The sequence below is a fragment of the Pagrus pagrus genome (assembly GCF_965226575.1).
Source record: "Pagrus pagrus genome assembly, chromosome: 8".
Lineage (NCBI taxonomy): Eukaryota > Metazoa > Chordata > Actinopteri > Spariformes > Sparidae > Pagrus > Pagrus pagrus.
The window spans coordinates 15650364-15675422 of record NC_140192.1 but is presented as its reverse complement, the minus strand read 5'-3'; the positions used below and the strand labels follow the sequence as shown (position 1 = coordinate 15675422).

At 39.0% G+C, this 25059-nt stretch overlaps 2 protein-coding genes across 4 annotated transcripts; both read left to right on the top strand.

Moving 5' to 3' along the window:
* The first annotated feature begins 885 nt into the window (after nt 1–885).
* Nucleotides 886–8362, top strand: LOC311260676 (fructose-1,6-bisphosphatase 1-like). Of its 2 annotated transcripts, none has more exons than XM_084358818.1 (8): nt 886–973; nt 2365–2557; nt 3556–3718; nt 4160–4252; nt 5039–5179; nt 5297–5434; nt 5642–5761; nt 7624–8362. In XM_084358818.1, the coding sequence occupies exons 2-8, from the start codon at nt 2388–2390 to the stop codon at nt 7813–7815; spliced, it is 1017 nt and encodes a 338-aa protein (XP_084214944.1). In that variant the 5' UTR covers nt 886–973; nt 2365–2387; the 3' UTR covers nt 7816–8362. The 2 variants fall into 2 exon arrangements, with proteins under 2 accessions (XP_084214944.1, XP_084214943.1); XM_084358817.1 differs by having other exon boundaries at nt 905–973; nt 2215–2557.
* A 934-nt stretch (nt 8363–9296) lies between these two features.
* fbp2 (fructose-1,6-bisphosphatase 2) lies at nt 9297–23632 on the top strand. Of its 2 annotated transcripts, XM_084360651.1 has the most exons (8): nt 9297–9562; nt 10682–10844; nt 12783–12875; nt 16089–16253; nt 17191–17331; nt 18060–18197; nt 21654–21773; nt 22986–23632. In XM_084360651.1, exons 1-8 carry the CDS (start codon nt 9390–9392, stop codon nt 23169–23171), a joined length of 1179 nt encoding a protein of 392 aa, XP_084216777.1. In that variant the 5' UTR covers nt 9297–9389; the 3' UTR covers nt 23172–23632. The 2 variants fall into 2 exon arrangements, with proteins under 2 accessions (XP_084216777.1, XP_084216778.1); XM_084360652.1 differs by lacking the exon at nt 16089–16253 and having other exon boundaries at nt 9298–9562.
* Nucleotides 23633–25059: the final 1427 nt, after the last annotated feature.

Here is a 25059-nt window from a genome sequence, read left to right as displayed (position 1 = left end):
TATTGGATATTAAATGAAGTCTCAAGTCTCAAAAGTACATTTCTGGCAAAGTAAAAGTAAATATAAACTTATTTACACTTAATATATACTGTATACTTTGGGTTGACTGATTATTAACCTGGCTGATTAGGCTAGATTCTATATTCAGCATTTTTCTGTTAATCAGAATCTGGTTTTTTTTGTCCGATTGCCAATCAAAAAAAATAAATTGAAAATGTGCTACTTTTGCTTTGATGCAGCATGTAATCTTTAAAGTAACTAGTAACCAAAGTCATCACATAAATGCAGTGGAATAAAAAGTACAATGTTTGCCTCCAAGATGTAGTGCAGGTATAAAGTAGTGCTTCAAAATTGTACTTGAGTAAATGTACTTAGTTACATTCCATCACTGCTTAAATTCAGTTTTGAGGTGCTTGTCCTGTTTCCAGTTTATAGTAGGTGATGAGACACTGATTCAGACTTCCCTCCAGTGACTGATGCATTGCTTCCCTCAATCACCAACTAACCTCAGCAGTTTAAAAGTGGCATGTCATGCATCAACTGCAGTTGTTTTTATCCATCTAAACTAGAGACTAATTACAACAACTGTAATCCCAATCAAACTTCTCTCAATACTAAAGTGCACAGCTGTTTAAAAAACAATTTTGTACATGCATAGAAGTAGAAAGTAGAACAGATTTGTTAGTGCACACTTTAACACTGATGATCTGGTTTTGTGTGTAAAGAGAAGTGAAACGGCTTCCCTGCCAGTTTTCAGTGTAGTTAGTTTTCACCCCTCACTCTCACTGGCTTTTTTTTTATGTCTTCTCAGTTATGGCAGAGCTGGCAGCACCAATGTGACAGGTGACCAGGTGAAGAAGCTGAACACCTGTCTAATGATCTGATCATCAACATGATCAAGTCCTCGTTCACCTCCTGTGTGCTGATATCTGAAGAGAATGAAAAAGCCATCATTATAGAGCCAGAGCAGAGGGTAAGTGGGTTTGTGTCGCTGTGAGATACACAAAGCAAGGGATCTGTAATAGCTGTGTGAGTGAAACTAATGTTTGAGATTCCTTTGGACCTGTCTGCAGACTAAAATGGGATCATCCAGCTTTGCTAGCCTGGGTAACTGGAAATGCCTGTTTTCAGATCATTTCCTTGTGGGATCTAATCTCGAACAACTGGTTCACCTGAAAAAGACTTCATGTCCTTTCACAATAATTGTTATTTGAAATTACTTTACACTGACACCTTGCACATCAATCATCAACCATATAATACTGTCACTATTTGGCACAGTTCAAGGCTCCCTGTGGATACATTTAATAGCACTATTTGAATTCCAGGACTCATAAAATGTGTTTTGTTGATTAACACAGGAGATGTCATACTGCTTAGATATTTTTCACACTCTCCCTTATCTTCCAGGGCAAATACATTGTGTGCTTTGGCCCTTTGGACGGTTTCATCGATAACTTTTGTTACTTTGCAGATTCCGATTAAGATAGGTATCAGATGGGCTCAACCATTACAGCTTCAACATTGAAGTTATTAAGTCTATAAATGTAAGCATCAGTAGTTGACATATACACTACTCAAAATTAGTCAGGGATATTAGGATATTTTAAAACTCACTGATAAAACTCAATGAATTAAAATAAAATGACACCACTAAAATGTTGGCTATGTGTTTAATTTACTCTTTCTGAAAGCAATGACTTTGATTAGACAGAGGTTGGTTGAGACTATAGACTGAAAGCAGCTTTGTATTGTTGCAATAGATTACCGTGAGCCTTAACAGTAAGCCAATTTAAAGGATGTAGCCTAGGTTTGGCTTGGGCTCTCTTCTTTCCATCTTATTTATTAAAACCAGGTCAAAGTTTCATTGGGGTTCAATTCTCCTTTTCATTAGAGAGCTGGCCAACAGGACAGTAAGAACTGTACAAGTGCTGCTGAGAAAAAGAGGATAGATAGATAGATAGATAGATAGATAGATAGATAGATAGATAGATATAGGAAATACAAATCTGAAAGCTAAATGTTCATCTGTCCAATGTAAGTGCACACTATCAGAGGAAAAACATTATGAAACTGTTCATTCACACTATCATTCTCAAACCTGCTGAAAAGTACACGACCCCTCTTACGCAACGCCAGGGTGCATTTACATGTGCACAGCGTTTATTCATCTGGTCACATCCCTCTATTGGTAGCGTTATCTCTTCATCACAGTTGGTGTTTCGCACAAAGCGCTTGTGTTTCCAGCGGGGCCACACCTCTCCCCCTGCTCTGGATTGGCCCTGGTGTCTTCACTCCCTCCGCTGAGTTCCGCGTTGCAGAGCATTTAAGTCCTCCAGCGTTTCCTCCAACTTCTACTCGCAGGCTTCAGGAGACCAGCCGTCACCATGTCCGACCGAGGAACCTTCGATACCAACGTGGTCACCATGACCCGGTTCGTCATGGAGGAGGGCAGGAAGGCGAAAGGCACGGGGGAGCTGACGACGCTGGTGAACTCTGTGTGCACGGCGGTGAAGGCGATCTCCTGCGCGGTACGCAAAGCTGGCATCGCCCACCTGTGAGTAAACAATCATCACTGAGAAGCAGATACTATTGTATAAATGGACGGTAGTAGCACGTGTTGCACACGCAGATAGTTGGGCGCTTTAAAGTATCGATGACAGAAGTTTCAGCCTCGCACATCCACGTTGGCACAAACTGAGCTGGAGATTCAGGTTCTCTGTGAGCCAATCAGGAAGCGCATACCTTGAAGCTACCACGCCCACTTTCATATGATTAAGCCTACGTAAAGTTAAATGTTTAATTTATTTCAAGAGACACAAATGTCATATCTATATCGTGTTTGTTGTGCAGCCTTATTGCCAGGACCCATCAGAAAAGCATGTGCAAGATAAATCAATGCATATCTGCAGCACTACCCCTTTATTTCCTCATCCTGTCTTGTGTAAACTGTTGTGTCACAATATCTTGCATTTGTGCATATTGTCATTACTATGTCTAGTGTTGGTTCACTGTAACTCTTCTACTTATCCCATGTTGTCATTTCTGGTTAAGAAAATGATTCATAAAGGGACCTATCCCTTAAATGTAGTTTCTTTAGTGTACATTTTACAAACATCTTTGTATTTTCTGTGGCTGACGAGACTGACACTGATTCAGACTTCCCTCCGGTGGCTGATGCATTGCTTCCCTCAATCACCAACTAACCTCAGCAGTTTAAAAGTGCCATGTCATGCATCAACTGCAGTTCGTTTTGTTTTTTGACCATCTAAACTGGACACTAATTACAACAGTTCTAATCCCAATCAAACTTCTCTCAATACTAAACTGTACAGCTGTTCAAATACCACTTTTGTACATGCAGAGAAAACACTGTTGAAACAACCACAGAGCTGAATCTCAGACGCAAGTATTACAAAAGGAGAACAGATTTGTTAGTACACACTTTAACACTGATGATCTGGTTTTGTGTGTATAGAGAAGTGAAATCCTTCTTGGTGAAATGCCTTCCCTGCCAGGTTTCAGTGTTTTATTTTATTTTTTATGTCTTGTCAGTTATGGCATAGCTGGCAGCACCAATGTGACAGGTGACCAGGTGAAGAAGCTGGACATCCTGTCTAATGATCTGATCATCAACATGATCAAGTCCTCTTTCACCTCCTGTGTGCTGATATCTGAAGAGAATGAAAAAGCCATCATCATAGATCCAGAGCAGAGGGTAAGTGGGTCTGTGTCACTGTGAGGACACACTTTGATATTAGTTGCTAAGACAAAGCAAGGGATCTGTAATAGCTGTTCAAGGTTCCTTTGGACCTGTCTGCAGACTAAAACGGGATCATCTAGATTTGCCAGTCTGGGTTACCGGAAATATCTGTTTTCAGATCATTTGCTTGTGGGATCTTATCTCGAACAACCGGTTCACCTGAAAAAGACTTCAGGTCCTTTCACAATAACTGTTATTTGCACTTACTTTACACTGACACCTTGCACATCGATGATCAACCATATAATACTGTCACTATTCGGCACAGTTCAAGGCTCCCTGTGGATACATTTAGTAGCACTATTTGAATTCCAGGACTCATAAAATGTGTTTTTTGAGTAACACAGGAGATGTCATACTACTTAGATATTTTTCACCATCTCCCTTCTCTTCCAGGGCAAATACATTGTGTGCTTTGACCCTTTGGACGGTTCCTCCAACATCGACTGTCTCGTCTCCATCGGAACCATCTTTGCCATCTACAGAAAGGTACACACAGTTTAAAACTACCATGATAAAGTGTCTTAGTCCTTTACAAACGTAAAGTGATGGCAGAATGATATGATGCTGCTATTTTTTATAATAAGCTTATATACTTGAACTACTTAGTTTTTGAAGGCCAAGAGAGATCTGATGGACTGAATTTGCCCCTGATATTTACTTTTTTTTATTTTACCCAATTTCATGCATAAGATGTTACAGTGTTATAGCCCCTGGAATTTATATTTTATAGCTCAAAAAGCCCTATGAACAAGGTCCTTTGCTGTCAAACTCAGACTTTTCCTCTTTTCTGGTCAGTATCTCTGTGAGGTTGAGTCATTCCTATTCAGTGGCATTTATAATGTGATGGTAAACTAAAAAATAAATAATTTGCAAGGTTTAAAAATCAGGTGTAACAAAAGATTTCAAGGTTTCAAAAAGAAGTCAGATTGTATGTAAGTTTATGAGAAAATGACCCAACTTCTCAATTTTAACTCAACATTTATTACCTCAGTAAACAGTTTCCCAATGAGTTTATGGTCTCAATCGCTAGTGTCAAGTCTTATCCAATACATTATGATGATCATTTTATAGATTATGCTCCTATTCAGAGTAAATTTATTATACTATTTTAATCCCACAAGGGGAAATTCTTTTTATGGTTTGCTTTTGAGCGTGGCTAACTTGTGATTGACCAGTCACTACCACGATGTGTCCTCGGGTTCTCAGTTAGATCCAAATGATAAATTAAATGATAAATGAACGATGACATTAGTTTATAATGTTTCCCCTCAGACCACAGATGATGAACCCTGCGAGACGGACGCCCTGCAGCCTGGGAGGAACCTTGTGGCGGCAGGCTATGCCCTCTACGGCAGTGCCACCATGATGGTTATCTCCACCGGCCAGGGGGTCAACGGCTTCATGCTCGACCCAGTAAGTTCCCTCTTGAAGGCCTTTGTTTGTCACAATTAAAAGAACTTGCAAATTGATTATGTCCAAAACAAGTGGTTCTGAGGTTATTGATAACGTTTTCCACTTTTTGCTCATCAGTCAATTGGTGAATTCATCCTGGTCGATCGTGATGTGAAGATCAAGAAGCGAGGCAAGATTTTCAGCTTGAATGAAGGTTATGCAAAGTACTTTGAACCTGCCGTCATGGAGTACCTGCAGAAAAAGAAGTTCCCTCAGGTAACAAAAAAAAGTAAAGTAAAGTAAATGGTTTATAGCCACATAACTGAAGCAGTTGGGGTTTGAATGTATTTGTTAGTCAGAGACAGTGGACATTACTCATCATACAGTACATTAAAATGTCGACATGGCAGTGTTTGCCAAGATTGGATGATTTTTATCTGTGGCTTAAACATCTTACTGATGCATCATTTTAAATGACTGTAGGATGGCACTGAGCCCTACAACGCCCGTTACATCGGTTCCATGGTGGCAGACGTCCACCGAACACTGATGTATGGAGGAATCTTTTTATACCCAGGAAATACGAAGAGCCCCAAGGGAAAGGTAAGGTCCACTGTTGAGAGAATTAAACATTTTAAAGACCAAATACATTAGTCACGCTCACCCCAAGACCATCGGTTCAGAATTCATACGTTTTTAAATATAGTTATTCAATTACCCAGTTTCATTTTTAAAGAGACTAAACAATTACTTTAAACTGCTGTGCACTGTACTTTTTTAAGAAAATGTTACTCAAAAGGAAGTAAACAGTGTATTTTTTAAAATAATTTTCACGTTTTTCTTTGATAAATGAACTGAACCATGAAAACTAGGCTATTTACAGCAGCAGGACAGTATAGATTCATCATAATGAATGAACATGTCACCCAGTGGCTCACTGATGTGTTTGTTAAAGTTTAACAGACTTCTACGACACAGAGGAATAAGACATATCATGCTTTGGCTTCACAGACGTACTTTAATAGGGACATTTTCATTTGTTTTGGTCTTTTTTTATGGGATTTGTTTAGAGTAAGTATATTAAAGTGCAGAATACCAACAGATTTAACCGTTAAGGGAATAGAAGTCATACTAAAATCCATTGTTAAGTTTTCATGAAGCTATTTTCAGGGGAGATTTACATCAAAAATGTTTTGTTCAGTGTCCCTTGTTACATGAAACCATACTGAGGAAAGTGTCACAATGTTGTGTCTTCACTCCTCACATCCTTCCAGTTTAAGTAAGACTGAGCCAAACATGATGTTGTCATGTTTAAAAAAGGTAGAAAAAGCGGCTCACTTTCATGTGTATAGGATGTGGAGAGAGAGAGGGCATAGTGTTTTTATAAAAGACAAAACTCCAAACAGAAATGTAAAATTGTTTCATACCCCCAGCTAACGACGAGTTAGTGACTTAGTTTAGTAAATCATATTAATACAGTGCCTGTAGTGTTTTTTTTCTTCTTTTTTTTTAAATACAGAGTTCATGCAAAGTCTTGAAAGCTCAGAAAATGTGTCTTTGTAGCTCCTATATTTTCTTTTCATCATCACAATCACTTATGTAAACCAACAATTTTAAAATGAAACAATCCTGTTGACACAAAATCAGGCACTAAAATTTTAAAACCCATGCAATGCATTTTTTAAATTCAGGACAAACATTAGATTTACCCAGTGTAATTTTGGAATAAATACTTGGCATATGATTTGAAATGCAATAAAACTAGTTAAAAAGAAAAAATCTCAATCAAATAAAGTCACCAATAAAACTACATATAAGGATGATTTTAAAAGAAGTATTTGTGTACAATAGTTTAATGATGAATATGTATAGCCTCACAATTTTGCAAGTCTGTCTTAAAACAAGTCAGGTACCCAGATGAATGTTAACAGGTTTTGCCCTACTCTTTATGCTGGACAAGAGATTTCTTCATGTTTCAAATGTGAAATGGTACAAAATTGACGTCTTCATTCTGTGTAAAAGTTTATCTGAAGCTAATCTGAGATAAACAAATCAAGTGGGTATCTTTCAAACATACTGTCATTATAGTCTGAAATGCTCTTTCATGTTTCCCTGCATAGTTTTCCTGTTCTGAGCTGCGGTGGAGGGATACTGAGCGAGGGAATTTAAGACTAAAAAGACTAGAAAATACCCACCTGACCTGTCTAACTCAGGCTGCCAAAGCCTCGTATTAACTTCAGATAAACTTTGGAACACATACATTTAAATACTTTTGATTGTAATTCATATGGGCATCTGAATTTTTGTTTTAAGACGGTGTTGAAAAATTGTGAACCTGTCCTTTATCTGTTGGTACATTTAATGCTGTTGTGTTTCATGACCTGAGGCAGCAGCTGGGAATACAGAAAGTATAACACATTTTAATTCAGAATATTCAGAAACTAAACTCCACCTCTTCCTCAAAGCTGCGGCTGCTGTACGAAGGCAACCCCATGGCCTACATCATGGAGCAGGCAGGAGGCATGGCCTCCACCGGCCTCGAGAATATCCTGGACATCCAGCCTGAGAGTATCCATCAGCGGGCTCCCGTGGCTATGGGCTCCCCCGAGGATGTGCTGGAGTACGTCGCCATCTACAAGAAGCATGCCAAGAAGTGAGACCACACCGACTGACTCTCACGACAGTCACTGTGCGGTGAAAAACCTTGTATCTCCAAACTATCCACTTTCATGGGACTAAGGAAGTCAGCCTCATTTTGAGCTTTCTGCAAATGTATTTTCCATAATGTCTTATGGTGTTTTGAAATGGTTACTTAAGCCCAACTATGTTAGGGGATTTTCTCAGTTAAAGCACAAAAAGTTGGAGTTGCAAGGTTTTTTCATGACATACCAGCTATAAGCATGTACTATTTGTTGGAAGCTGATGGATAATAGAAAGAAGGTGGTTCAGTGGAAACATGGAGCTCAATAATGCACACAAATGCACAAATTCCACAGAAAATGACCAAAGACCACAAATGTGCCAAAGAAAAATGCACTGGAATAAACCTGAAGTCTTTACCTCCAGTTGTGCCTGAAATAAAATACATTCTGCACACATGAAGGACCAAATGCAGACCTCTATGCAACAACACCTGATGCCTTTATTATTTTAACAACTGCTGTCTGGATTGATGAAGTGTCTCAATAAATTGACATGAGTCTACGAAGACAAAAATCTGTGTTTTTTCATCATTTTAAAATATGTGTGCAAAAAGTGTCAAATCCTTTGCTAATATTTAGTTTGCATATTTGGTGAGCATTGGCCGTTTGTCATTTTTGTAATTGCAGGAAACAAATTCATGCAGTGTTTAGGGTGAGTGGATAGAATATGCAAATACTTGTAGACTTATACCGAAGATATACCGTCTCCACTTAGGAGATACTTTATTCAGAGGAGCTGACATTTAAGCTTAAGGTCAGTGGAAGCTCAGAGCCCGAATGACATTTAAAGCTCACTTGAGCTGCTCTTGTGCTGAAACTTAAATGTAGCACCAACTGTTCTTCTACTCTCTTAATATTAAATTCACTTCCCCTTCTCCTTCAGTCTTTAACCAAAGCGACTTATAGCACAGAAACATAAAATACTAAATCAAAACTTGCTTCAAACTAAATAATACTATGTGAAGTAAAGCATATTGAATAAATAGATTATGTGATTATATGCACATACCTATGCTTAGGTCTTTCAAGCATCAAAATGTAGTTCTGCCATAAAACATTTCTGCAGGATGTCTGAGTAAACAAGTTATTTTTTTCTAATTTTAAAAAAAATTTAAGATCACTAATTTTTCACCAAATGAACTTGGATATATAGAAAGGTGTTACTCTTGTCATAGCCCCGGACTGCTCTCAGGTTCATGTGCAAACCTGTCATGTAAATCCTGAGAATTTACCTCAGCTCTGCTGTTACCAAAGATTTGAGTTACATGTTGTAACCTTTTGACTCGATGAATAACAGTACTTGTCTTGTGCAGGATTCAAAATCATGCCAGTCTCTACAGCTGACACCTGACACCCCCTCACTCATCTCCACACACACACCCTCTTCCACTCAGCTGCACACACAAATAGATCCTCTGGCTTGGCTTCATTGCTCTGGGTATGAAAAGGACTTGGCTGGTTATGAGGTCGCTCACTTGCTCTCTGTCCTCTGCGCGATCTGCTGCCCACCAGGAGGAACAGAACTCAGCATGTCGGACCAGTCGGCGTTTGACACAGACGTATGGACCCTGACTCGGTTCATCATTGAGACCGGCCGCCAGGCTAAGGGGGCAACCGGTGAGCTGACCCAGCTCATCACTGCCATGCTGACTGCCATCAAAGCCATTTCCTCTGCTGTGCGGAAGGCAGGCCTGGCCCACCTGTAAGTACTGAGGTGCTGGAATAGGCTTATTGATAAACAGTATACAGCATATATCCACCTTTACATTACTGGCTGATATGTATCGATAGATATCTCTGATTAAACAGACTAATGAACAAATTCGATCTTTTATACAAATGATAATCTGATGATATCTAATTGAACTTTGGAAGACTTCTGTTGCTTGAATCCCTCCGTGTAGAGGTCAGAGGCCAAGGTGAGCTGCAGAGCAGCAGGATTAGGAATTCAATGCCATGCCAAAGGTGGCCATCTGACATTTTGCTTCACTCCCACAGTAGATGTAGGAGCCAAGAGTGACTTGAGAGTTAGAAGTTGTCCTCTTTCAACACAAATACACCCGTTGAAGCAGTAAGCTACAGAGCCGGTACTGCTGATATGATTGATTGTTTCGTGCTTCTGTATTATGAGCAAGACACTGAGCTTTGCGTGATTTTTAGAGCATTTCAACACTCTAATCTGAAAATGATACAGGATTATGCATTTGTTTCAGTGTAATGTCCAGCAAGAGATAACATAGTAGAATTGTGATTGCACCACATTTTTGATTTGTTAAGAGTTAACACAATAACCAACTCTTTGTGAAGGGTATTGACCTTGGAGGGAAGCCAGTACTCTGGATGATTATAAGAATAACTGAGAGGCCAATGTTTGTGATTTCTGAGTCACTGGAGTCAAGTCTTTTAAGCAGAACTGCCTTTTAGGCTGCATACAAATCTTGACATCTATGCACGGCCATGTGCCTAAATTGAGCCTTGCACAACAAAACACTGAAAATACAGTAAACATTACATCAAAACATAGTGTGGGAGTAAATTAAACATTAAATGTTTATATTGATGCTAAATGGGGGAACACTTAGTAAAGTCTTCCCTGAAAATGTTCCATATGAAGGAGAATTACTGAAACACAATGACTCGTTATTCAGTAAAATCTCACACACACTGGCGTTATGCAACCAAACACAAATCAACATTGTTTGGAACTAAATGAAGATAAGTGACGGTCACAAGTGACTGAATACATCCTCGCACGAGTAGCTATCAACGTCTCCAATCAAAGATTTATGTGTGTGTGCTGTTGATTGATTGGTCCACATAGGCAGGGCTTGGCGGGCTCGGTGAATGTGACAGGAGACGATGTGAAGAAACTGGATGTGCTGTCCAACGACCTGGTCATCAACATGCTGCAGTCCTCCTACAGCACCTGCTGCATGGTGTCTGAGGAGAACAAGGACCTCATCATCACTCCCAAAGACAAGCGGGTGAGTGGTGCACAGTGATCGTGCGCTGATTCACAAGTTGATTTGAGGATGTTAATAAAGCAATGAACAGTTCACCCAAAAATGATAATTCAGTCATTATCTACTCAACCCCATGCCAAGGAACGTTGGGTGAAGTTTCGTAGTGCACAAAACATTTCTCGAGCGTCACAGCAAAACAGCGTTCTCCTAAACAACTGAAGTAGATGGGGACTCATTTAAAACATAATAAAGATAAAAAACAAATGAATAAATAAAATGTTTCTAGTCTCCAGATTCCCTGAGATCCCAGATTGATTTTAAAAGATGTTATTTTCACCCTTTTAAAGCAGAAAACCTCTCTACAGTTGCTAAGCTAAAAGCGGTAGCACGTCTGAAATGGGTGCACAAGCTCGAATGTGTGTTGAGGGTGTAAATAACGTTTTTTTTCAAATCAATTTGGGATCCTGGTGCTCCTAGATTTGGATTACGCCAGACGAGCTGTATGGAGCCATTTTCTGTGTATTTTGGTTGTTTTTTTAAAACAAGTCCCCAGCTGCTACAGTTGTTAAGAAGAATGTTGCAACTGTTCCTTTAACTAAATCTGCTGAGAAGATAAAGGGTGTTGAAAGTTCAGTTTACTGAAAGAAGACTTTCAGAATTGAAACAGTTACCTCTTTTTCCCACAAGATGCCACCAAAGCGTGAATTCACATGATGCAGCTGTATGTCTGTTTGTGTGTTTTGTGGTTCATTTTTACCCCTTTTTCCAGTTTCCTGATTTTCCTGTTTAATCAGCCCAGCCATGTTACCTCAGTTCTTCCCCAGTTTTTCCAGCTTCTTTCAGCCTATCAGCCCCTTCCCTGTTTCTAGTGTTTTTCAGTTCATTTCCCTCACCTGTTTCTCCGCCTCACCTCATCCCCGCATTAGATTAGTTTGTATTTAAGTCCAGTCTTTTGTACAGTCATTGGCGAGTCATGTGCTGTACTTCCGAGATCCTTGCTGTTCCTGGTTTCCTGCCTGCCGTCTCATGCATTTGGGTCCATCTTCCCTGCTCCAGAGTGACAATCTGTGATTATTTAATATATTATTATTATTATTGTTGTTACTAAACTCTGTATGTTACAGGCGGACCCATCACCATGAACAGTCTCTGAGCAAAATATTTCACCATTTTTCATGCATATTTTCATTGTGTTATATTTAAGAATAACTCAAACTGGAATTATCTCTGGCAGCTATTGTTGAATAAAAACTGGGATCATTTTTCTTCACTATTCCAGTAAATTTGGGAGGATTCAAGGAGCATTTAGAGAACTACCCATTCTGATTCTGAATCACTCTTCCTACCAGTGTTTTTTAAACCCTGATGCTTTTATTCTGGAGGATGTGACTGGAGGAATGTAATTCTTAACACAGAATATTATAAAAGTACTGCTCTGGAAAGTTATTTTAAGACAAGCAGATGCTTGTGTCGTAAGTGAGTGTTTAGTCTTTAACATTTTTTCAGTTGTACTGTATTAAACAGTTCACACAGACTTGAGTTCTGCCCTGATGTGTCACCACATTGTCCTCTTCTATCTTTTAAATAAATATTGCATACTGAATGACACTCCTGGCTTCTGGTGGACCAGACAACCCATGTATTATTCAGAATTGACTAACAAAGGAGTCTTGTAAACTAGTATCTGATCCACAGCCACAACTAACAACTGGAAGCAGTGTAAAGGTCTTCTTGCCACTCCACTATCTCTATGTAGAGCCTGGTTAGTGAGGATTATTGTGATTGTAAATAAAAGGGCACATAATAAATGTTGGATTATAAAGAAACATTTTTTAAAAAAATAATAATAATAATTCAAATGAGGATATTTTCAACACCTCTTGTTTCCTTTTAAATTTTTTAGTTAGTCTTTTTTCTAAACTTATTCTCAAGTTACTTCTTGATTTTATTTGGTCACAGGGGAAGTACGTGGTCTGTTTCGACCCTCTGGACGGCTCCAGTAACATCGACTGCTTGGCTTCAATCGGCACCATATTTGCCATCTACAAACGGGTGAGTCTGACCTCTGCGAACATACACAAACCATTCAGGAACTGGAAGGAATATTCTGAAATCACAATGTGTTCATGTTAACTGTAATTATCGGGTAAAGCATGTATTGTAAAAGGAAAATATACAAAAACCCTCTTTAACAAAAATCAGTGATGTAGAAATCGTACTACAATTTGACTAATAAACTTCAAAAAGGAGAAATACCTTGAAATTATTAATTCATTTAGAAAAAAGGGCTGGGGACACGTCCCTACCAATATTCAGCCGCTACTGTGTAGTCACTATCAATACAACAGCTGTCCGTAGTGTTTAGTCAATGATTATGGCACACAAAGGGTTAAATATCGGTGTCTGCTAGAAGTCCCGCCTCTATAAGGATAAACTGAATGAATTTAACAAAGCAATTAAACAAGCTAGACAATCAGTCTTTTCTAAAATCATCAATGAAAATATTAATAATAGCAAAGTGCTTTTCTCCACTGTTGACAGACTTGTTAACCCACCATCCACCATTCCTTCAGAAATGTTGTCCTCAGAAAAGTGTGATCAATTTGCTTCTTCCTTTAATAACAAATTCATTACTATTAGACAAAACATTAGTGCTCTAAAATCTACAACTGAACTTGCCCTTCCTCTTTCCAGGAATTCCACCTGTGTCATGTCTCACTTTAACTGTTTAAATCTGACAGAGCTTGACAATATTGTTGGTCAGCTCAGGTCCTCCACCTGCTGCCTGGATCCTCTCCCAACTGCTTTTTTCAAAAATGTCTTTAACTGCTTAGCATCAGAGGTTCTACATATCATTAACTGGTCTCTCCAGTCAGGTATATTTCCCACATCACTAAAAACAGCTGTCATCAAACCACTTCTGAAGAAGAACAATCTGGATCAAAGTGTCATTGCAAATTACAGGCCTATCTCCAACTTACCATTCCTCAGCAAAATACTTGAAAAAACAGTCTACATTCAGCTCAAGAATTATCTTGCATCAAATAGCCTTTTAGATACTTATCAGTCTGGTTTTCGGCCCCACCATAGCACAGAAACGGCACTTATCAAAGTTTTAAATGATCTACATATAAACACAGACTCCAAAAAAATCTCCATTCTTGTTCTACTTGATCTTAGTTCTGCGTTTGATACCGTTGACCACAAAATCTTACTGGAAAGGCTTGACAGGTGGGTTGGCTTGTCTGGTCCAGTTCTAAATTGGTTCAGAACCTATCTTCATGATAGGCAGTTTTATGTCTCCATTGGTGAATTCAACTCCAACAAAATGAACATTACATGTGGGGTACCACAAGGGTCAATTCTTGGACCACTGCTGTTCAATCTCTACATGCTTCCACTCTCACATGTCATACGCAAACATAATCTTAGTTACCATAATTATGCAGATGATTCGCAGCTTTACATTTCACTACACCCAGATGACCTATCACCCATAATATCCCTCACTCAGTGTATCAAAGATATTAATCAATGGATGTCAGAAAATTTTTTACAACTAAACAAAGACAAAACAGAAATACTCATCTTTGGTGCACAGGCTCAGAGACAGAAAATAGCAGCACATCTCAACTCTCTCTCTCGACAGCAAAACTGAAGCAAGGAATCTGGGTGTAATCATCGACAGCAATCTAAATTTCAGAAGTCATATCAACCACATTACAAGATCATCTTTCTATCATCTCAAAAATATTTCCAAATTGAGAGGCTTTCTGTCAAAATCAGACTCAGAAAAATTAATCCACGCATTTATAACAAGTTTATTCACTGGACTCCCAATATCAAGTATTCAGAGGTTACATCTAATTCAAAATGCAGCTGCACATATTCTCACTGGTACCAAGAAATATCAACACATCACACCTGTTCTTAAATCTTTGCACTGGTTACCTGTTAGTACAAGAATCGATTTCAAAAAACTACTCCTGGTTTACAAAGCACTACATGGCCTTGCACCTCAGTACATCACAGACATGCTCATCACCTACACCCCAACAGGAACACTTCGGTCAACAGGCAGTGGCAACTTACTCATTCCTCGCACCAGATCCAAAGAAGGGGAGGCAACTTTTAGTGTATATGCCCCACGAAAATGGAACTCCTTGCCTGACACAGTTAGACATGCCACATCAGTAGCCATCTTTAAAAACAGATTAAAAACATATCTTTTCTCAACAGCATTCTGTTGAACTGTGTGTGTATGTGTGTGTGTGCATGTGTTCATATGTGATTGTGTGAGTGGGTGCGCATGTGTGAGTCTAAGTGTGTATGTGCTGAAGATGACATATATGATTGTTTACTTGCACTTGCACTCTTGTTTTCTATTTGATTTCTAATTGATTTTTATATAACTATGTATACCTGTTGTGAAGCACATTGAGTCTGCCTTGTGCATGAAATGTGCTTTATAAATAAAGCTGAATTGAATTGAATTGAATTAACCTAAATACTGCTCCCTGATCGGCTGCCGGTTTCTCGCTAACTTACATGTGATTGGCTGTCCCCACTGTCACTCCTTCTGCTTGTCAAAACTACCTGCAAAGTGCTAGTTGGACTGGACGACAGGCAGTGCATGTTAACTGATCTGCGAGTGTAAGTTGTCAACATGTTTGGCATTTGTTCTTCCTGGGTCATGTCAGCTAGATGGATTTTAATATCAGTGGTGTCATTTAGGGTGCTTTCACACCAACAGCAGTTGGTGTGAAAGTGCCCTTACATTTGTGTTTGTGTCTGTTTGCGTGCATGTACGTGTGTGCGTGCATGTGTGCCGTATAGGATTTGAAGGATGTCAAAGAAAAGAAAACTGGATATAAGAGACTTCTTTAGGAGTCAAAGTGTAAGTTACTTCAAGGGTGTATAGGTAGAGGCTCAACAATACAGATATTGAATAAAAGAGAGTATTTAATGCCAAAGAGATACACTTTTTTAAAGTTATTTTTAATTCTTATTTTCATGTATTTGTGTAGAAGAGAGCAACAGTTTAAAAACACAAATAAAGAAAATGTGTGGTGGAAATAAAGTAAAACCTCAGATTCTAGATGATAATGTGATTTTATAATTATAACATATAATTAATTAATATCAAGTAATATTAATATTTAGTAAAAGCCTCTTTTGCTCAGACAATGACTGTACCATCAAGCTCTATGATCATTGTATCCCTAATGTATCTGTTCATGTCATGCATCAACATATTTTTGTAAGGTGACAGACAGCAGAGAGGATGAAGGAGATGAAGGAGGAGAGGCCAGAGAAGGTAGAGGAAGAGAGGCAGGAGGAGGTAGAGAAGGAGAGGCAGGAGGAGGTAGAGAAGGAGAGGCTGGAGGAGATAAAGGAGGAGAGGCTGGAGGAGAGGCTGGAAATTCACAGGTGAGGTTGAATAATGATGGATATATTAGTCATGAGATTCAGCATGTGACAAATGTTAGTGTGATGATGATCTGAATAGCAATGCTTCACCCATGTGGCTTTAAAATCAGAGCTTTATAACAAGTCTGGTGTTCTAAGAGGCCTCATCATGTATTACTAGTGTGTATGTGTTTACAGTAGTTGCTATACAGTTGTCAAATTTATATTGTGGTTTATTCCTCGTATGTTCCTTATTTAACCTATAACATCTGCATGACGTGAAATTATGATTGCTAATGCAAAAACTTTCAGGAGTGCTGCCTTGGAGCACTTTTGTGTCCCCACCAATCTCAAATCAAACCTACTCCCTTGATATAGCCTAAAAATATTGCAACAAGGCCATATCGCCCATCCCTTACTGTTGTTAAAGCTTTTTTTCTCAGGTTTTGAGTAATAGAAATAATCATGACTCCTAAGTGCATTCTTCACATTTTTTGAAACATGTGTACATGAGAGTCAGAATAGTTTTATAATGATATGACAGGATATTTAGAGTGTAAATACACAGTTTAAATATGCAGTAATGCTCTGAAGACACAAGGGGGCCCTGTTGTCTAGCTAATCCAGATTTCTGGTCACTAAACTGCATCCAGAGGGAGTCATTTAATTATTTGCAGAGTTACAGTTTTTCATTGGCCTGAGAATGCAATAAATGCAACTTTCTTAGACAGGTTCAAACAGTATTCAAGTATAATTAAGTTATAGCTCTTAATATTATTGTTCTCATTTATCACTCTCACTATTGTTGATGATTGAACCCTTTTTGTTAAAATGTTTTGAATACAATACTTAAAACAGACGCTACTGGGTCAGAGGGATCTGAGGAACTGAAGTCAGTAGGATACCACTGTTGTTGATTCCTTCTTTGATGGTTCATTTCCCCCCTCGGGTTGTTCAGGAATCAGAGGGGGAGCCCACAGATAAAGATGCGCTGCAGCAAGGGAAGAATATCGTTTGTGCAGGCTACGCCCTGTACGGCAGCGCCACCCTGGTGGCCCTCAGCACCGGTGCTGGCCTCCACTTCTTCATGTTGGACCCAGTGAGTATATTATACTCACTTCAATTAAATATCTCCGGTAAAGGCACTCTGTGGCGATGAACTGACAGGAAGTGAGATACTCTCAGACTGCTGTCTTCTTCATTCAGCATTCTACACTAGCTTGAACTCTTTACAGTTATATGTTTTTATTGCCGCATATAGCTGCTTTTATTTGGGAAAACACATATCACCCTGTCAGTCATTTATCCGGCTGAACAGAGCTGCTCCACCTAGCAATCAGCACTGTAGGGGACTGTAAACACACATAAATCCCCTTTTATTTGGCAGAAAGTGAGCCATCTTAACTACCCTTGTATAAATCCATAAGAAAGTGTGTAACTTATTATAGTATAAAGTTATTCAAAGGCAAAGACAAAACCTTTTTTTGTATGTTCTGGCATAGTTAGTGTTTTATTTAGTTTTTTTCCATTTTTCCAAATTCTTTGGTCAATTTTATCCACAAATAGAAATCTACAAGGAGAAAACAACTTTCTTTTTTTGCTCAGAGGCAACAACAGATCATCAGGAATTTGCCTTTGGAAAAGCAGCTTTATTTATTATAGTATAAAAGGGATTAATGTACTTTGTAAGTGAGCGTTGTTTGTTGTTATGAATCCAGGAACCTAAGTGTTGTACTGTTTTCAGTACTAATGAGCTATTTCTGCTCAGTCTTGTGGCATGCTCCGGCGGGGATTATCCCACTTTAACATTATGTTGGTGTTCCTCAGGCCGTCGGTGAGTTCATCCTGATTGAGAGGAACGTGAAGATCAAGCCGAAAGGGAAGATCTACAGTCTTAACGAGGGCTACGCCAAGTACTTCCACCCCTCCATCAACGAGTACCTCAAGCACAAGAAGTACCCAGAGGTGAGAGCGTAATGAAAAAATTAAAACATTCAAAACCTCCCTTTTAATTTGAGCCAAAGTTTTGACATCGATCGGTTCTACTTTGTGTTTGTGGTGTTGAATGCGATACCGCTAACCAAAGCTGCACAACAGAAATGTTTCCTCTCAGATCATCTATTTTGCTGACACGCAGCTATACTCATGCTCAGTCCTGAGGCCGGATTTCAAACACCAGCGGCCTCTCGCACTCATCATGTGAATCCTGACCAAGCGTTTGCTCTGGTAGAATGAGTTTACTTTTTGCTTGGCAGCACAAGAAAAGCTGTTTGTTTCAAAGGGCATCAGTAGATCAGTCAAATATTTCCCAATGGCAGAAATAATATAAATGTGTAAAATATTTAAACCTCAGGAGGAAAAGCGACTTTTTTACACCTTTTCCTCTGAGAAATTGTCCTTGGTAGCCTTTTTAGGCTAAGATAATGAGTTTGCCTCTTTTACTTTCACGTCATTTTATTGTACAAATGAAAAATCAGGTGAAATAAGTTGCCCTGAATGATGGCATGGTCCGCTGCAGCTCAAATAGGCTGTGTGACAGCTAGATTGATAATATTAGTATTTTATACTTTACAATTAGACATTCAAATAAAATGGCCTAAAGTTAACAAGGACACAGTTTAAGTGTGTCGTGCAGCTTGATTGTTGAAACAAACTGATTGGACATATGTGTGTTGTCAGTTTAAGAGAATTCAAGGCAAAACTGTTTAAAGAGTTAAAGTAAAGGTGCTTCATGCAATCAGGTACCACAGGCAGAGTAGGCAAGAGTTGCCACCTTGACCCAAACATGTGATTGGCAGTCAGTGGAGTGTGACACTTCAGTCAGACAGGGTGAAGGGTGCAAGCTCCGTCAGCTGAGCTGCAGGATGCTGACAGAGTTACTGCAGGAAACATGCTGTTCCTCAGGAACCTGCAGCTTGGCATCTGGAAACTCTGATCTCCACACATGTGCACACTCAGCACTTTTCCAGCACGGTCACAAGCATGAGTGCAAGGTCTGTTTGGACGTCAGCATTCTTTCAGCAGCGATGGGTTCGTTGACTATCTTTTATGAAATATCAACTTGCACTAGCAATGGAGGACATGAAGTACATGGTGAAAAAGGTGGACTGTGCCAGTTTTATGCAAGATGCCAACCCATCCGTGCATGGTCAACTTAGTGTTAGTGTTGCTTTTCTGAAATATTCCCTCGTTTGATACAAGGAAAAGTACGGTTCACCCGTTTCATCCACCATACACCCCAATTTGGTGTCGCAGCTGCTGTGTGCCCATTGCAAGAAGGTGTCTTTTTAAACCTAATATCTTAGAGTGGATGGGAATGATTGAAACTGGGATACAATGACCCACAATGTAAAACAAATGTAGGTCGGGGGGACTTCTTCTTCTGGCCCTCTTGCTCGGACCACACCCATCTTCCAACTCTGCCTTCATTTCAATCTCTACTGCACACCTGTAAAGTTTCTCTGACTGCATCTTTCACAGTTGTGACACTATCGAGGTCACAAAATCAAAGTACTCAAAATCACTTCGTAACAAAAGGTGTCTCCATGCCCACATTTTGTCATGACGACACATACAAACAGCTTCCCAAGGTGAAATCAATACCAGTCACATCGTCACGGCTGATAGAAAAGCTACAGAAACTGTAATATTTTAGGTTTGAAAATAGAAAACATCACTTGTGCCTCAGTGTATCATCTACAAGCTGAAACCCTTGATTAGCTGAACACTCATCATCATGCCACACTTCACATAACCACCATGACCCAGCACAATGCAGCAGTAACCGCACTGTTCCTCACTGACGTACGTGCGTTGCATTAGGAAATAGCAAAAACTGCAGATGTTGTTGGAAAGACGCACAGGGAAGTTTAAATCTCGTGTTAAGGTTTTGAAATATCTTGGTGTAGGTATCAATCACCTGCCTTTGTAAACCAGGTGTGCTCTAAAGCAGGGACTTACATCTTGTCTTAAAACAAAACTCTGGAGGTAACTCAGCATCACAGGGTTCAAGTGAAGAATGATTTCAAATTTGAAGTCTGCAGTACCAGTTATATGATGTCTATAGTAGAAGTTTTCTTTCTATCCCACAAACTTCCTAAACCATCTGCCAGAGACATGACATTGATGTCATCTAAGCAGACACACTTATCGAAATATTAGGGTGCAAACTCCTCTCGCAAAGTCGGGTTAACACCACCTGAACACTGGTTCCAGATCTGCTTTTATGACATGGAGTTTATTTGAAGATCATTTTTAACCTCAAAAACTTTCCCACGCTCCCTCGCTACTTCCGCTATTCTTTAACATTTTCTCTTCACTTATTTTAGGAGGTTTCACACCATCTCAGCTGAGGCCAGCTGGATGTGTTTCATGAGAGTGTGTGTGTGTGAGGGTTACGCACTGTGAGTGGGTCTGTTTTTGGGAAATACTATGCATACACACACACCCTCATGATGACTGGGAAGTGACTCAGCAGGCACATGACTCTGCATCACGTTGTGCCGGTCTGAGCTTGAAGCTCACGTCAGGGCAACAGAGTTTGTGTTGCGCTGAACGTTAAAGTGTGGAATTTAATGTTATGCAGTAAATTAAAGGTACAGTGTTCACAAATAAAACTCTGTGAGTCCACTTGTTGAACCAAAATGTGATGTTGAAACAGCCTGTTTGCGTCAGTGTGTGTAATGCAGTCATGTATCGTCAATCTACTGCAGGTGGACTTCGACCTGTCTGCTGTTTGTTGTTTGGTTTTTCCTCAGCAGATCTCTGGACGGAGCAGATCTGTTGAGCTGCCTGACTGACCTGTTTATATATAACACTTTATAATTACACTGTTGTGTAACTGTATGGGAAAACATTTACTTTAAAACAAAAAAAAAGCATATGTTAGCCCCATTTCATGTCCTGCAGATGGCTTTAAACATTCAGAAATATTTGTGGTAAAAAAATCAATTTACAAAACTGTGCTTTGTAACTGAAGCCTATGTTGGCTCCACTTGAATGGAAATTACAAAGGCAAATGAAGAGCGAGTTATCTAAACGCTCTAAACACGAGACAGTTTTGTGTAATGTCCATGTTCAGAAATGACTGTGCGCCTTCTTTGTCTCTGGTGAGCTCCAGAAAGAACATCTGACCCTGTTAATCTGCGGGAATTTAATAATAACTGTTTAGACAAGGGCCCTTAAATAATGAGTTATCACACTTGTTAAGTATCATGATCACTAGAAAGGCTTTGACTGGATCAGGATTGACATGGTGAAGTTTTTAATTTTGGAATAAAAGCTGCTTTAAAGAAATCTCAGGGTAAACCTTTGAATGAGATCGCTAACCATCAAAATCCAGTTCTTGGAAGACAGGGAGGCAAACTAGACCTTTGCTACAGTTATGTGTTAATATGTAAACTGTGCCCTTGCCTCATGCAGGATGGCGGCTCCCCCTACGGAGCTCGTTATGTGGGCTCCATGGTGTCAGATGTTCACCGCACCATCGCCTACGGAGGGATCTTCATGTACCCCGCCAACGAGAAGAGCCCCAAAGGAAAGGTACAACTTGATTCTGACCAAATCATCTCACTAAGATTGTCAGACATTGTGATTTCCTCAAAAAACAAAAAAAACACACTGATTTGAAGCACAAAAACACTGACACGTAAAGTGCTTCATCAGAGCTACAAGATGCTTGTTTTTTAGTCTTTTTTGTGTTGCATGATCAGCCCTGTGGTGAGGTAACCTGCTATTGACTTGATAATAGCACTATTCAAGTGCAGATCAACAGCCTGATTACAAACCTCTACAAAACAAAGCACGGGTTCTTGTTTACTCACAGTTTTAGGTATGTTACTGACCCCCTCAATGACAAACTGTACAGTGGGTCCCAGTGTAACCTGAGGTTGGAGGTGTTTTCCTCGTCCTGTGATATATAAAGCTCAGAGACAGTCTGTCGAGGCTGCTCATAATGATAAATGACAACCTCTCACCCATTTTATTTCAGGCGGCTCGACTCTGTGACCCATTTATCCAAGACACTCTGTCACTATTTACATCTCTTTACAGTGTTTTATTATTAACATGCTCAAATTACAAAACAAAACATTCAAATGAACAACAGCTCGTACCACAGCGTCTGATACCGAGGTGTCTTTGACCTCAATGCTCCTGAAAAAACATTAACGCAATTATGAGCCAGATTATAATTACTAACCTTTCAATGTCTTTGTTAAATATTGGACACAAACTGTCCGTAAGGCAAGGCAATTTCTGTATATAGCACATTTTAAACACAGTGGATGTTCAAAATGCTTGGTCAAAACCAAAGCAGGCAAAAGTTCAATTAGATTTTGATCACTTAAGAGAGGCAATAACAAATGTAAATGTTTATTTAAACATGTAGTTACCTGCTTCATGCTGGCATGTGGTCTCTGAAATGAAACTGTTAAATGTTTCCTATAAAACCCCCAAACTTTCACATTTCAGACACATTTAGCTCCAGTCAGTGCTAACTGGGAAGAGAAACTGTTTAAATGCGGCTAACCTGACAACATATTTTTAGTATGTAGAATAACCAAAACTCATCCACAACTAGGTCTCATATCATTACACGACTACCATAAATGTTTTCACCATTTACTTCTTGTATATCTTTGGTGGCGTCTCGATGCTGAAGCATAATAAAGATGAGGCCCAAAACTACGTAGCGCCCCTTTAAAAAAAACAAAAACATAACAGCATTTTTTTCTTCAAATCTTTTCCCTAAAGCTGCGGTTGCTCTACGAGTGCAACCCCATCGCTTTCCTCATCGAGCAGGCGGGAGGCCTCGCCACCACCGGCACTCAGAGGATACTGGACGTTCAGCCTGAAGGGCTCCACCAGCGGGTGCCCTTCGTGGTCGGCTCCCCTGATGACGTCAACGAGTTCCTGTCCTTTGTCAAGAAGCACAAGTAAAGCTGCAGCAGCTTATCTTACATCAGGATTCTCCAGATATTTCTATAGATTTGTAGTTATCTTTGAATCTTTGTGTAATAACTGTGTTATGATGAGCTCAGAGGATAATTATTTTGCAGTTGATATAAATATATGAGTTGTCAACACGTAAAGATTACTTAAATACTTCTGTACATTTTAGTAAGATCTCAGGAATAATTATACTACATAGAAAAAAAAAATATTATTGACTTGTGATTAGAAAACAAAACATAAATTATACAGTCATGACAAGTGTGTCCTCTACAGCTTCCCGTACATTTCAGCTTGTCTTTTTTTAGAACTAAATTAGAATCGCAGCATTTCATGAAGTTCAACATTTGAGAGTCATTAAACAAACATTTTTCAAAACAAATGATTGTTGTTTTGATATTTTTGAAAGTACAACAACATGATAAACATATATTGTTTTAAAAAACTGATCCTTGAATCGTGGTGTTTTTGTTTTGCAAGTTTGTGCAACAAGTCTTTTATAGGTGTTTACCATCAGAGGAAAGAAGAAGAATCCAGTTTCTTCTTCGGAAATGACATTAAGCAGGAAGTTGTGTCTCTTGGTGATATGCTTTAAAGCTACACTTAGGATAAGTGGGAAATATGCTTCTGTTTTTGCTGTGATTAGGTGAACTGACCCTTTAATAACTCTGCCTCTGGCTCATTTTCTTCACATTCCTCCAGCTGCTGTTACTGCTGAGGTGACGTAAATATGCTACAGAAACAAACATACTCACCCTCACCCTGACCGGCTTTACTGTTAAAACAGGACGTTTTTAATATTGTGGGTATTGGGTCAGTCAGCAGGCCACAACTGACCGGAAATAACTGCAATACGGATTAAAAAAAAAAAAAAGTTTTTATTAAAATAGCAGAGAATCAAGGGAAAAAAACTAGAAAATAGAAGCCGACTGATATTTAAAAACATCTTCAAAAAGAGGCAAACTGGACCTTTGCATTCAGATACATGAGATGTTAATATTCATATCCTGCTATAAACGCATCATAACTCATATTAAACCTTTTACATGTTTCTTCTCTGAGTAAACGAGACTCAAACACAACTGCGACTATCTGTGCTGCATTTTACTTTTTTAAATTAATGAACTGAAGGTACACACTGGTAGTATCACGGTGTAAATATGAATACATTTGAATCAAAAATAAAATGGGATACTATGTTTGGATGAGATGTGTCGTCAGTTTACAGTATAATATACAGCTTATGCTAAAATATAGACATTTAATTTGTTCCTAACTTGTCCACATTTTTTAAAAAAAGGATTACCTTGTATTGTTTTTCTAAACTGACTTTTAATTATGATTGACTTGGCAGAAATAACAGTGCAGCAGTGTTTTGTGTATCGGATGATTAGTCATGTAAAGTGATCCCTGCAGTAAAGGGCCGACTCTGTTTCCTTATGAATCAGCAGCATTGTTAAAAAGATCAATAATCCTATAAGAGCTCAGTACCAGACATCAGAGAGTACAGCTGCTTTTACATGAGATCATATGACCCAGTCTTTGCTCTGCATGTCAAACCAGCATGTGATATTACAGTAAAAGCCTCATTTCGTGCTCAGAGTACCAAAATTAATAATAATAATGAAGTGTTTCGTCACCACTTTTTTTGGAATAAAAACAGGTCCAGAAGTGATTTATCAGTTGTTTATCTACAGCAGCTGAGAATCTTATACATTGATATAGATTCCTTAAAATGTGTCAATGAGGGGCTGAAGAAACAAGATTAATCCTACAAAACAAAATACCTTTAATCAATGACCTTCTGTTGGTGTGAATGTATGAGTAAATAGTCTTAAAAAGTCACAAGATCAATAGAGGTGACTGATTAGTTTAA

Coding starts and splice junctions, on each gene's coding strand:
- fbp2 (XM_084360651.1), top strand. CDS start 9,390: ATGTCGGACCAGTCGGCGTTTGACACAGACGTATGGACCCTGACTCGG. Junction 10,845..12,782: donor TCACTCCCAAAGACAAGCGG/GTGAGTGGTGCA, acceptor ATTTGGTCACAG/GGGAAGTACGTGGTCTGTTT. Junction 18,198..21,653: donor AGCACAAGAAGTACCCAGAG/GTGAGAGCGTAA, acceptor TGCCTCATGCAG/GATGGCGGCTCCCCCTACGG.
- LOC311260676 (XM_084358818.1), top strand. CDS start 2,388: ATGTCCGACCGAGGAACCTTCGATACCAACGTGGTCACCATGACCCGG. Junction 2,558..3,555: donor AAAGCTGGCATCGCCCACCT/GTGAGTAAACAA, acceptor ATGTCTTGTCAG/TTATGGCATAGCTGGCAGCA. Junction 5,762..7,623: donor CGAAGAGCCCCAAGGGAAAG/GTAAGGTCCACT, acceptor TCTTCCTCAAAG/CTGCGGCTGCTGTACGAAGG.